At 36.4% G+C, this 14,675-nt stretch overlaps 1 protein-coding gene across 6 annotated transcripts in view; it reads left to right on the forward strand.

The window, feature by feature from the left end:
• The window catches only part of MAP4K3 (mitogen-activated protein kinase kinase kinase kinase 3), a 188,011-nt gene that overhangs the window by 171,112 nt on the left and 2,224 nt on the right, over positions 1-14,675 (forward strand). For 5 of the 6 annotated variants that reach the window (XM_034952985.3, XM_034952986.3, XM_003817629.6 and 2 more), the window contains 6 exons: positions 1,178-1,281; positions 5,395-5,566; positions 7,585-7,653; positions 7,732-7,824; positions 11,654-11,724; positions 14,285-14,340. In XM_034952985.3, coding sequence (XP_034808876.2) covers positions 1,178-1,281; positions 5,395-5,566; positions 7,585-7,653; positions 7,732-7,824; positions 11,654-11,724; positions 14,285-14,340 — 565 coding nt within the window. Of the gene's footprint in view, positions 1-1,177; positions 1,282-5,394; positions 5,567-7,584; positions 7,654-7,731; positions 7,825-11,628; positions 11,725-14,284; positions 14,341-14,675 lie in introns of all 6 variants that reach the window. The other variant, XR_004669789.3, reaches the window with a different exon arrangement.

Below are 14,675 nucleotides of genomic sequence, written 5' to 3' on the forward strand. Positions count from 1 at the left end.
CTCTGTTAGAACTGCAGCAAATTGACTTGACTCTACCTGAGGACAAAGGGGCAGGTTTTTAGGAAAAGTTAATTATAGGAAAGAATTTCCTATATAGACCTCTCTGTTTTCTTTGGCGGGACAGTTTTGCTGTTCTCCTCCTCTGCCACTTAAATATTTCAAATCTATTTGAAGTGTGTGAACTTTACTGCTTTTCCCCTTTTCACAGTTCAGTTTTTTTATCTTTATTCCAAATATATTTACTTCACATATATTTACTTTACTTCTTCTGGTTTATAACCAGAAGAAAATTTCAAAATCTGAGGTAATTCAATTTTATTATTTGTAAACCAGTATTTTAAGGTTCGATTAATATCTGTGATGTTTTCTAGTGACCATAAGAATTTAATCAAAAGGGGGAAGATAGACAAGTGTTTTATTTTCAGTAACAAAACATTATTGCCTCTGAACATTACCACCAAAAGCACCTTGTGAACCACCTGAATGTGTTGTATCTTAGGAGTCTGACAACTTCTTCCCAAATTTACTTTGACCCTTTTATCAGAATGTTGCCACCTCAGGTAATTTTCCTACCATCATAAGACGAAAAGTCCTTCCTCTTACCCCACAGCCTCATTATAACCAGCAGTTTCATTTGTGCATACAAATAAAAATCCTGCAAGTTAAGAGGGCATTTCCTGCTATTACCTGAAACAGTATTTTTTTCACCCAGCCCTCTAATTAAGAAACTGAACTGGTGGCCGGGCGCGGTGGCTCACGCCTGTAATCCCAGCACTTTGGGAGGCCGAGGCGGGCGGATCACAAGGTCAGGAGATCGAGACCATCCTGGCTAACACGGTGAAACCCCGTCTCTACTAAAAATACAAAAAATTAGCCGGGCGTGGTAGCGGGCGCCTGTAGTCCCAGCTACTCGGGAGGCTGAGGCATGAGAATGGCGTGAACCCGGGAGGCGGAGCTTGCAGTGAGCCGAGATCGCGCCACTGCACTCCAGCCTGGGCGACTGAGTGAGACTCCGTCTCAAAAAAAAAAAAAAAAAAAAAGAAACTGAACTGGCAACCAGCTTTTGATTTTGTTTTATGTTTAGTTTGTTTAGTTTTGTTTGTTTTTTTGAGCATGCAATTATTGTCATAATGACTTTGTTTTATAAGAGAACTCATTTATATTTTTGCTTTGACAGTAAGAAATCCTTACACGGGCCATAAATACCTATGTGGAGCACTTCAGACTAGCATTGTTCTATTAGAATGGGTTGAACCAATGCAGAAATTTATGTTAATTAAGGTAAGCATAAAAGTCAAACTATCTTATTCTTACTATAAAAGCTTGTCAACCTTACTGTTCTTTAAAGAAACATTTTTTTCAGTTAATTTTCAAGTTAATTTAATGATTTTAGATAATGTGGCAGGGTTGTAAAAATCTGCCCAGTTGTAAGCAACTTAATTGGCCTAGTAAAAGTTTTATAAGAGACTAGAGAAATAATTCAAGGGTATGGCGGTGGGGAGCTGGAAATAGTGTCTCACATACAGAGCCTGATGGCAGAAACAGGAAGTACTAAAAGATCAGTGAAGTATTTTGAATATACTCTCTGGTTGACCTCCATCACAGCTGAAAACAACATACAGGTTGCAGTTTGGCCTAGGAGAACTAGGGATAACCATAATGACGGGGAAACAAGTTGTTTTTAGTTATATACACACCCATTAATTTACCTAGGCCTTTCCACAGATTTTTTTTATAGAATCATTTAATTAATGAATAATTTTTAAAATATTTACTGTTACTCATCTGTAACTTACATTTAAGGAAAAACTAACTTTTAAAATGTGTGAAGTACAGGCTCAGTTAATTACATCAAGGAAATACCAAATGAATTTTAAAAGTCATTTTCCATGCTATTATATATGGACTGAGTGGTCTTATTTCATGTGCATTTGATCTCAGTAGAAATTAGAGTCGGAATATAGCTGGAGTGGGGTTCTTCCTAAATTTTATAGTATTAAGATGTTTAAAGTATTGACTCCCTGTTGTTTAAAATCCTGTAAGTGACTAAGAAATCTAGTTTTCGTTTTCATATCAGTTTTAACCTCAAGATTCACTAGGGCTAAACCGATGAAAATATAGTTTCAAGAATTTGAAACCTATTGAAGTATTAATTTCACAGGTAAATGCACTGAAACAAAAATTATTTAAACTGAAAGCTCAGGGGAAAATAGCCTTATAAGTTGTCTAAAGCAGAACTACTGAATACAGCCCATTTGTGGCAAAAATTGTTTTGTTCTCAGCTCCTCTTTGTTCTTGTTTATTTGACAAAAGAATGCTCTATCCAAGATGGAATGGTAAAGTCTACACAGTTTGATTTTTCAGCAACCTCTTCCTTTCCTATCTTTTTCCTTTCTTTCTTCAGGCTATTTTAAATATGTCCTTCCTATTATTTTCATTCCTAACCTCTATCAAAGTGAAAATGTTTCATCATATCAGTTATTCTTGTATACTGATATACTGATTAACCTGGTATGAATGAATTTTATATGTTATCTAATATGGTAAACCATTTATGCTGATATATAATGAAAGATGCTTTTCTCTGTTAGAGGAATTGTCCATGTCAAGAGCATGCAGGAGGGAATATATACTTTGAAGACATAGGACGCTTAAAAATTACCCATCCATGGCTTCTCTTTTCCGGGTAGATGGTACCAGGGTGCTTGGCCTGGCTCTAATGAGGCCTGTTACCAGCATTCTGAGATAGTGAACCTGTAGTACAATACTACTTGCAGGTCTCCCTCAAGATTTTAATCACTCTTCTCCCTTTTCTTAAACTCTCTGAGCTATAATGTTTGCCTACCTTCCTTAATCTTAACCTAGCTTTGCTTTCCGTGTCTCTCTGCGTCAAGACTTCTATATGTATATTTTGTCTCCATATTTAACATTATTTCTATCAGTATTTATGATGCTTCTATACTATAACCCTTAATCAGATGTATTCAAAAACATTGTTATGCTTTCTATATTCTTGTTTCCTCCTAATGACATTTCTGACAGTTTTTGCATCATTAGACTGCTGCTTTTTTTTTTTTTTGAGATGGAGTCTAGTTCTGTTGGCCAGGCTGGAGTGCAGTGGCATGATCTCAGCTCACTGCAACCTCCGCCTCCCAGGATCAAGCAGTTCTCTGCCTCGGCCTCCCAAGTAGCTGAGATTACAGACACCCAGCTAATTTTTGTATTTTTAGTAGAGATGGGGTTTCACCATCTTGGCCAGGCTGGTCTCGAACTCCTGACCTCAGGTGATCCACCCGCGTCATACTCCCAAAGTGCTGGGATTACAGGTTTGAGCCACCGCACCCAGCCTGGACTGCATTTTCATTATAAATAAAAGTTAAAAATTAAAGATCTCTCCAGCAAACATAATGTACCTATTGCAGGCAAGGCACCGTGTTATTTACTAGAGAGACAAAAATATATTAGATACACTTGCTGCCCTCAAGGACAATAGCAACTGGATTTAAAACTATTAGACATGAATCCCTTTCTGTTAATGACTTATACAAATTGCTTAGTTATTATTGGAAGCAATGTAGAAGTAATCAAAATCTGTTGTGTTTTTTTTTAAAGCATTGTTTCTGTGTTTAAACTGTAAAAGTTTAAAGATGCATCTTTAATCAGAAGCATTGGTTTTTTTTTCTGCTTCGTTGCTCTTTATTTCAAAGAGAATTATTTAAGTTGCTGTACCTTATTAAAAATGACAGATTTTATCAAAAGCATGTGCCCCAAGGTAATGGGAAAGCTCCTAGAGAAGAGGTTTGGAGAATATTGATGAAGTGTCTGTGCCCGTGGAATGGAGGCACTTCAGCAGCCACAGGGAAAGAAGGACTGTGGGAACAGCAGGTGAACACAGAGCTTCACGTTCCAGCCATGAGTACCATTTTGTGTCTTCCAACACTTTAAAACTACCTGTTAGGATATCCCCCGTTGCACCTTTTACTTTTCTTTAGAATTTATGAGTTGCCAGATTAAAAAGAAAACAAATCAAATCCAGTAGCTTCATAAAATGCTAGCAATAACCATTTGGAAAATACAGTGAAAACACAGCCAGTTTATAAAAGCAACAAAAATATAAAATATATAAGAATGAACTAAATAAAATATGCATGAGAGTGGTATTTTTTTTTAATTTGTGAAGAAGAATTTTAGAATTCCCTTTGTCATCCTCCCTTTTAGTCAGCTCCCTGCCTCTTTTTTACAAAGGAAACCTAGAAAGTTCTTACTTTTTTTCTCTTTTTTTACTATCTAAGCTCATATCCCTAAACATTAGAACTAATTTTATTTAATTTTTCAACAGTATTTAAGTGGAATTATAAAGTATATGTTCATTTGTGTCTGGCTTTTTGTGCAACATTATATTTGTATAGTTGCTGGACATAGCTATAGTTTATTCATTTTTCAGTTGTCTATATATAATTTTTTATTTTGTGAATGTGCCGTAATTTTATCTGTTTTGCATTTGTCTCTTGTATATGTGTACTCATGTTCTTTAGAATGTATACCTAGGAGTATTATTGCAAGGTCCTAAGGAATGCCTACTTCCAGCATTAATAAATAATGCAGTTAACTAGTCTGGCTATGCCACTCTATGTCCCACCACCAGTGTTGTATGAGCATTTGCTTACTCCTCTGGGATGCTTATTCACTGTCATTCTTTTTAATTTTAGCCATTCGGTGGGTATGTATAGTATTTATCTCATTGTGGTTTTATTTCTTGATTACTAATGAAGTTAGTGTTTTCCATCTATTTTTTTAGTCCTTCAGAATGTGAATTTATTCTTTGTAGCAATATAAATTTTAAACTTATATAAAATTAAAATGGGTTGTATTATAACTGAGTTGATTTGATAAAAATCACTTGAGATATGAAGCTAATTTTTTTAATTTATGACTTTTTCTGTTCACATCTTACAAGAGTGTCTCTTGCTAATTAGCATTTCACTTCTCTCATCCATGTTTGCTCAGTTGATTAAGAAGGCAGAGGAGTATAACTGAAGAAGCATCAAATTGGGAGACAGGAGACTCTGCCACAAAGGCCGGGGGACCATGGGCTGGTCACCCAGTTCCTGGGCCCCAGTTTCCAACTCTGAAAAGAGAGGGTTGGACACGTGACTTATAAATTCCCTTCCAGCCTTAATGTCCTAAAATCATGTAATTATAACTTTAAAATATTTTGCGGTGGTAAACCTAAAATCTTTATAAAAGAGAGTCCATAATTTAGATTTTTCTGCATTACCTGAATTTCTGTGACAAGATGCAGTCTTTATTGTAGAAAGCTGTTTTATAGTATTCTCATAGAATTATTCGGTTTTTATTTTCCTTGGTTTAATGTATTTTTGTTTCTTTCTCTAGCACATAGATTTTCCTATACCATGTCCACTTAGAATGTTTGAAATGCTGGTAGTTCCTGAACAGGAGTACCCTTTAGTTTGTGTTGGTGTCAGTAGAGGTAGAGACTTCAACCAAGTGGTTCGATTTGAGACGGTCAATCCAAATTCTACCTCTTCGTGGTTTACAGAATCAGGTTTGTAATTTTTATGGAATTATTAAGGGTAATACACATACTGGTTTTATAAGTAGTAAGTTTACTGTATCTCTTACTAAGGAAAAACTGCATATACTGCCAGTCTTCAATAACTATTATTAAACTGGCAGAAGGGAAGATTACTCTCTTTAAAATAGCTAATTCATATGACGCATTTAAAACATTGGCTGGCAGGGCATGGTGGGTCACGCCCGTAATCCCAGTACTTTGGGAGGCCAAGGTGAGAAGATCGCTTGAGTCCAGGAGTTCAAGAACAGCCTGGGCAATGTAGCAAGACCCTGTCTCTAAAAAAATTACATGTAAGTTAGCTGGGCATGGTGGTGCATGCCTGTAGTCCCACCTACCAGGGAGGCCAAGATGGGAGGATTACTTGAGCCCAGGAGGTCAAGGGTGCAGTGAGCCATGTTCGTACCATTGTACTCCACCCTGGGTGACAGAATGAGATCCTGTCTCTAACTAACCAACTAAATCAAGCAAACATTGCCAAAACATGATACTGAGAGCACATACACCAGTTTTTTTATTTAGAAATGAATATAAGGATCTGATCCTCAAAGTCCTGTGTATATTATTGGTATGTATATTTGGTATATATTAATAAACAATTGTGCATGAACACACCTCTTACTATAAAATGAGGTACACACCTGGGTTGTTATTTGATTTTGGTGATATGTATTTTAAATAACAATGTCTCTTGAAGGACACTGTGTATAGGAAACCCGTAAAGTCATGTTTGCATTAATCTTTCTTGGAAATAATTAAATTAATATTACAAATTGAATGCCAATTAAAGCACTTTTTTTCTTCAAACAAAAGGGAAATAATTTATATAGACTCAAATATTTTTAATATTTTGATAATACTCTTCATTTTATATGTTTCACATTTCCTTTTTGGAGAATTTTACATGCATCAAATTGTTTTGACTATGTTCATTAATATGAAAATGAATACGAAATGTATATTAACATAGGAAACATTTAAAACAAAACTTGGGTACTTAACATTTTCATAACTCTCAGAAATTTTAAGTATTTTATGTACTTTTAAGTGGTGTATACCTGAAAATTTGCATTTTACACAACTCCAGTTGCCCTGCCTCCCTGAGGTGATGTTACCTTTTTGATCATATTCCATCACTTTACTAGGGGTATTGGTAAGAGTGATCATTGAGTATGTAGTATGTAGCAGCAATTACCAGACTTGAGCATTCATCAGAATCACTGGGAGACTTGTGACATTTCTGAGCCCCACCCCCGGAGCTGTTCATTTATAGTCTAGATAGGACCTGAGAATTTTCATTTCCGTGAATTCCCAAGTGTTGCTGATGAGGTTGACACAAAGACCATAGTTTTGGCATATATAGACAAACCTCAGCCTAGGCGATATAGCAGGACCCCATCTCTAAATTTTTTTTTTTTAATTAGCCAGGCATGGTGGCGTACACCTGTGGTCTCAGCTACTCAGAACGCTAAGTCAGGAGGGTCACTTGAGGCCAGGATTTCAAGGCTGCAGGGAGCCATGATCACACCACAGCATTTCGGCCTGAGCAGCAGGCTCAAAAAAAAAAACAATTTTCATTTTTGTAAATTCCCAGGTGATGCCGATGGTGTTGATACAGCAACCATAGTTTGAGAACTACATGTATTTACAAATCTCCCACTAATAGAAAATTTGGTTTTTAAAAGAAGAAAAGTTGCATTATAGGATATTTTAAGTATGTTTGTTTTCTAGTGCAGTCGGCATTCTGTATCCATGTGTTCCGCATTGCCAGTAGTATTGACAACAGCCAGCATATGCTCTGTTGAGCACTTACATTGTTTAGCACTTGCATCAGCATTTAAACCCACTAGCCTGGCTCAGTCACTACATGTGTATTACAGAAGACATATCCATTTCAAGTATTGTTATCCTCAGAATTCTTTTTCTTCAATGTTTCCATGCTTTAAGTATCACAGTTTCTGTAGGTTTACCAAAATTTGTTTGTGTTGTAGATACCCCACAGACAAATGTTACTCATGTAACCCAACTGGAGAGAGATACCATCCTTGTATGCTTGGACTGTAAGTTTTAATTTATGAATGTCTTACTTTAATAAGACTTCTTTTATCTTAGTTTCTGAGTGACTTTTTTTCCTCTAGGTTGTATAAAAATAGTAAATCTCCAAGGAAGATTAAAATCTAGCAGGAAATTATCATCAGAACTCACCTTTGATTTCCAGATTGAATCAATAGGTAAGTCAAAGTTTTATAATTCTTTGCATTATGAACTCCTTAAAATAATTTATCTGCTAATTATCCAAAATTAAAGATTGATATTATTAAGATTCTTTTTTTAAAATAAAGGATATGGCTGGGCATGGTGGCTCATGCCGGTAATCCTAGCACTTTGGGAGGCCAAGGTGGGTGGATCACTTGAGGCCAGGAATTCAAAACCAGCCTGGCCAACATGGTGAAACCCCGTGTCTACTAAAAATACAAAAATTATCCAGGTTTGCTGGCACACGCCTGTAGTCCGAGCTACTTGGGAAGCTGAGGCATGAGAATCACTTGAACCTGGGAAGGGGAGGTTGCAATGAGTTGAGATCGCACCATTGCACTCCAGCCTGGGTGAGGAACGAGACTCTTGTCTCAAAAAGTAAAATAAAATTAGAGGGTATAATAAATATGAGGTCACTATCAGCCTTCATTCTTACACATTTTCTAAAATAGTTTAATAACTGTAGTGTAGATAATGTTATCTTCCTGGTAAGAAGTAATATCTTTTTTTTTTTTTTTTTTGAGATGGAGTGTCTCTGCCACCCAGGCTGGAGTGCAATGGTGCAGTCTCAGCTCACTGCAACCTCTGCCTCCCGGATTCAAGTGATTCTCCTGCCTCAGTCTCCCGAGTAGCTGGGATTACAGGCGCCCGCCACCACCCCCGGCTGATTTTTGTATTTTTAGTAGAGATGGGGTTTCACTACTTTGGCCAGGCTGGTCTCAAACTCTTGACCTCCTGATCCACCTGCCTCGGCCTCCCGAAGTGCTGGGATTACAGGCGTGAGCCACCGCACCTGGCCTTGAAATAATATCATTTCTTATAACATAGTTTTGAATTCCCATTTCCTCCAGACTCCTATAGGGTTTTTCTATAAGTACTTTAAAATTTAGTACTCAGTATACCAGATTATGTTTTGGCTGTTGTGTCTGCTGATCAGAGAATTTTAAGTATATGGAAGTTCCTTCTTGTCATTCTCACATTTTGCTTAATAGGAGTATTTTTCTGGAAAAGGATTTCTGACAATCAATACTTTTAAATGACTACATTCAGGAAAAATAAGGTGAAAATCATCTTATGTAGGATAGTGCTGGGAAAATGAATGGTGATTAATATTTGACTAGGCACACTTTTTCTGGTGTTCCTTATCAGTAAAATAAAGATATTTGTGTGTATGTGTATTAGCAGAGGGTAAGGCTAAAGACAGTTAGTTCATTGTCTTATTCCTGGTTCTGTTTTCTACATTCTCCCAACTAGAATGTCATTCATCCAACAAACAAATGATTATAATAAGTCAGTTTCGAGGGATATCTGATCAAGATGTTAAAATGGAATCTGCTTTCAAAGAAATAGCCAGGGTCAAAAAGCAAGATCAACAACAGAATCTCAAAGCAGTATACAGGTCTGAAGCTAACAGGCCTGCTGGGCTCCAGTTACAAAAGTATCCCACAGGAGATGGAGAACCACAGCCAAGTTCATTGCTTGTGGTACCTGATAATCAGGCATGATGGTTTTTTTATCTACCTCCCCCATTAAAGGAAGAGATAATCCCTATCCTGTGCAAACTGTTTCAGACTACAGACAAGGAATTCTGAATAAATCAATGTTTAATACTGATACTAAAATCAAACAAGATTAGTACAGAAAACAAAAATTATAATCTTATGAAAATCATTTTTAAAAATCTAAATAAAATATTAGCAAATAGAATTACACATTATCAAATAGTAAACTATCCCAGGAAAGCAAGGATGGTTCAGCATCAGAAAATGTATTTATGTAATACACAATACCAAGTATTAAGAGAAAATCATGTAACTCTTCAGTAGATGCCCAAAAAGCATTCAGTAAAATCTGTCATTAATGATTTTTTTTTAATAATACTTCTTAGCAAATTGGGAATAGAAAGGAATGTCCTTCATCTAGCAAAGCCTGTTAAAAATATGTTTAATGATCAAATTAATTCCCATTAAAGTGGAGAACTAAATAAGGATGTTTGCTATTATCACATTTCATTATTGTCTATTAAATGAGAAAGGGAAAGTATGAGGATTAGAAAGAAAAAGATAAAAAGATCATTTTTTGCTGATGGTATGATTATGTACATAGAATATAAAACCCTATTAATAAATTACTAGAGTTAGTAAGAGAATTCAGAGTTGCTGGATATGAGTAACACCAAAGAATAGCTTTCCTAAATAATCAGTGAAAAGCTTAATTGGAAAAAAGATCCCTTTCACAATGGCAATAAAGTAACATACATAAGAATAAATGAAATCCAAACATTTTTAAGATCATTATCTAGGAACCTCCAAATTATTTTTTTTTAAGACATAAAAGATTCAGCAAGTGAAGAATTACATCATGTCCATGGGTAGAAAGACTTAAATGAGAAAGATGCCAGTTCTTCAGTTAATCCACAGGTTCAGTGGATCTGCAGTAAGAATCCCAACATGATGTTTTGTGCCACTTGATAAGCTGCTCTTAAAATCCATATGGAATGGCCAGGCGTGGCGGCTCATGCCTGTAATCCCAACACTGTAGGAGGCTGAGGCAGGAGAATTGCTTGAGCCCTGGATTTCAAGACCAGCCTGGACAACACTGGGAGACCCCATCTCTACAAATAATTTTTTAAAATAAAAAATAAATTTATATGGAAGAGCCAAAGACCAAGAATAATAAAATAAATGTTGACAAATCGTTTTCTACCCAATATTGAAACTTACTATAAAGCCATAGTGATTAAGGTAGTGTGGTAACAACACAGGAATAAATAGGTAGAAGAGTGAGATAGAAGAAAAGGCCCAGAAATAGACCCACATGTAAATGGAAATTTGTGGCATTATGTATTAGTGGGGAAGAAATGGGCCATTCAACAAATGATGCTGGTACAATTGGTTACCTGCAGAAAACAAAATAAGATTTATTCCTCCCTGAATACATGCCAAAAAGTATATTAAAAATATAAATATAAAAAGCAAAACTAAATCTTGTTCTGTTTATGCCCTGTGCTTCAGTAATTCTATCTATGGGTGTCTACCCTCAAGAAAGATTTGTACATGTATTCAAGATGTACAAAAATGTTTATTGCAAAATTGTTTGTAATAATGAAAAACTAGAAATAACCTCAATGTTCATCTTACTGAATGTATGAAGGTTGGAAATATTCAATATAAAATTTATATTGATAGTATAAACTTATAGTAATAGTAAAAACATGCATGAGAATGATAAATACCAAATTTATAATAGTGGTTATCTCAGGGAGGAAGGAAAGACCAGAACTGGGAATAGGGCAGGGTACATAGGGGATGCCAGCTGTATTTGTTTTTATTTAAAGCAAAAATGGCAGAATGTTAGGATCTGATTGTTGGGTGGTGGATACACGTATATTTTTGTGCTGTTTTCTGTATTTTGCAGTATTTTATTTTTGAAAATTACCAAAACAGGCCGAACACAGTGGCTCATGGCTTTAACCCTGGCACTTTGGGAGGGCGAGGCAGGCAGATCACTTGAGGCCAGGAGTTTGAGACTAGCCTGGCCAACAAAGTAAAACCCCATTTCTACTAAAAATACAAAAAAACTATAACAAAAATATTTTCAGTGAATTTTTTCCTACCAAAAAGATGCATAAGCTCTGTATAGTATATTTTTAAACTTTTCAAATGTAAAGATGCCATATAAATATGGAATAGCTGACATTAGTTGTGAATTGAAATATTGCTATATGAGATAGAGGGATGAAATGATGCTTATCAGTTGAACTTTTGTACTATTAACAGTAATTGAGCTGTTCTTGCCTGCTAGTGTGCCTACAAGACAGTGTGCTAGCTTTCTGGAAACATGGAATGCAAGGTAGAAGTTTTAGATCTAATGAGGTAAGTAAATTATGTCCATTAAGTAGTCACAAGACATTATCAAATTCCACTTCAAACAATTCGATTCCTAAATGATACAAGTAATGCTTGATTGGCTAACTTTATTAATACTTACTGTATTTAGTCTATTGATAAAGTCAGTAGCCCATACTCTATGTCCACCTCTCTCTCTCTCCACTACTCAAACAACTTTAGTGCATATTTAATGTGCTTCCAGATAATCAGTCTGAAATTTAGAACAAGAACTTGCTAATCTGCTAAAAGTGAGCCAACTATGATTTTCTTTCAACTTTCCCAGAGGAACCCCAGGAGCAAGAGTGCTAGTGCTGGCTCTCTCTGGCCTTAAGCACCTTTTCTACCTTGTACTTCAGAAATAATGACCAGCGCAGACTATAAGTAAAGAGTCCTATATTTCTCTGGAAGCCCACTTACCTCTTTATTTTCAACATCCTTATTCATTTGACATGTATATAATTCTTTGCCCCCTTTACCTTTCCTTTTCATTAACCTTTAGCTATGCATCTCATGAATCCTTCCTACCTCACAGAAATAATTTAACTCCAAGCTGTGTGACATATTCAAGTCAGTTCAACATTTATGCCGGAAAGTTCTGAGGTTATAAACATGAACAAGATGTGGCACTTGCCCCCTAGAATGTTACAAGCACGTAAAATTGTCAGAAATTCTTCCAGTACCCCCAAGCCAATCTCAGTCATGTAACTTGGAAGGAAGCTTATTTGTTTCTTAAACTGTCATTCATTAAGCTCAGAGCGTTTATTTCTAACAAAGTAAGCAATATACCACAGTGTTCATGAGCCTGGGTTCCAGAGTTGAGACACCAGGCTTCAGGTCTCAAGTTCAGCTAGTTAGTAGCTGGGTGACCTTGGCATGTCACCTAACTTCTTTCTACCTATATTTTTTCATCTGTGAATTGAGTTGTTATGATTAAATGAAACAAAGCATGTAATGTGCTTGGCCTGGTTCCTGACCTATAGTAAGTGTTTAAAAGGTAGCTGCTGGCCAGGCATGTTGGCTCACGCCTGTACACTCAGCACTTTGGGAGGCCGAGGCGGGCGGATCACAAGGTCAAGAGATCAAGACCAGCCTGGCCAACATGGTGAAACCTCGTCTGTACTAAAAATAGAAAAATTAGCCAGGCGTGGTGGCGCGTGCCTCTAGTCCCAGCTACTCGGGAGAGGCTGAGGCAGGAGAATCGCTTGAACCCAGGAGGCGGAGGTTCCAGTGAGCCAAGATCGCGTCACTGTACTCCAGCCTGGCGACAGAACAAGACTCCGTCCCCCTCCAACAAAAAGGTGGCTGCTATGATGTTTCTAAAAGTAATCCCCACAAGTGGGCTCACACTTTCTAAAATCACATGAGGAACTGAGCAGGGAGATAAGAACAGTCAACAGCTAATAAACACTAGTCAGAGAAAGAAAAGCATTACAGACATACAGAAGTGGTTTAAAAACTAAAAGGAAAAAGTTCACCCAAAAAGTCACCTGAGAACTACACAGGCAGCCCATCAATACACACCTCCAAAAATGTTAGCTTCTTCTAGTAGGCAAACCCCAAAATATATTGGTAATCACAGTCATGATGAGCCACAGGCGTTGAAGTGAGCATGCTGAGCATGTTGTTTCCTGCAGGTATGCTGGGTTACAACAGAAGCTAAGAGTCATTAGTGTTTCTAGAAAATCTAATTGTAGGGGTATTGATGGAATAAATTTAATTTCAAATCCATTTTTTCTTCAGCCTACCAAATTTTGGGGAGATGCTACTGCCCTTCTAATTCATAATATTTTGTGTTCAGTAAGCTGTGAACAGTTGGTTTCTCTTTTTCTTGTATATTTATTCTTAACTCCCCAACTGGTAGGTGGTCACACTGAGGACTTCTTGAAGGATATATGGTCATTAGAAAATATTATTTCAAGAGAATGGGGAAGAAGTGGGAAAGATAATTATTACGTATTGAGCACTTCCTTAGCTAGGCATTATACCCACTAATCCTTATAAGAACACTGCAGGGCTCTACTGCATGGTAGATCTTTTCAATCCTATCTTGCATAAGGCAAAACCATTTCTAGCCGATTACATACGTTGCCCAGTAAGTGGGAGAACTGACATTCAAACTCAAGGCATGTCTGGCTTTTAAATATTTCCTGTTACACTACGTGGCAGCCTTTTTAAGTAAAAGAAGCAGATCTAAGTAGCTTACTGCTGCCAGTAACCTTGCCATTAGCGTTAACATAAATGATGAAAGTTTCTAATAAATAAAATGGATTTAGTGCTTTGCTTTTAAGTTTTTCCCTTGAAGTCTTATGATTTAACAAGGAAATCATTTTCCTTTGCCTGCATTTTATGATTAACTCAAAATTAACCACATTTCCCCTCGACTAACAAATTGATGTATCTACATGCTGACTTTAACAAACAGTCATGCAGGAATATGTTTTCATTTTAGGGATTATGTTTCTTTTCTGTTGAATTATAATGAAGTGCCCATTAAAAATTTTGTGTCTTTAATTTCAGAAATTAAATTTGTGTTTTAATTGAACAGGTAACACAAGAAATTTCAGATAGCACAAGAATTTTCAGGCTGCTTGGATCTGACAGGTATGAAAACGGACTGTATTAAATACACAGTACTAAACGTGTTTTATAGATCCAGCATGAAACAGATTTCTTTTTCAAGAGAATTGAAATGTCTGCAATATGTTCAACATTGAATTTTTCACACTATGAGAATTCACAAGTCAGAAAGTTAGAAAGCCTTTGAAAATGTACCTGATCTTCCAAGTAACAGGAATGTATGGATCTGTCAGTACTAGTTTGCATTAAACATACTGACATCTGATTTGCAGCAGAAGAAAGAGGAAATACCATATGTTAATGAACAGAACTTTTTGTTGTTAATGCCGATAGGATTTTGGAGACCTGTTCTGATTGAC

This window comes from Pan paniscus, chromosome 12 (assembly GCF_029289425.2).
Source record: "Pan paniscus chromosome 12, NHGRI_mPanPan1-v2.0_pri, whole genome shotgun sequence".
Classification (NCBI taxonomy): Eukaryota; Metazoa; Chordata; class Mammalia; order Primates; family Hominidae; genus Pan; species Pan paniscus.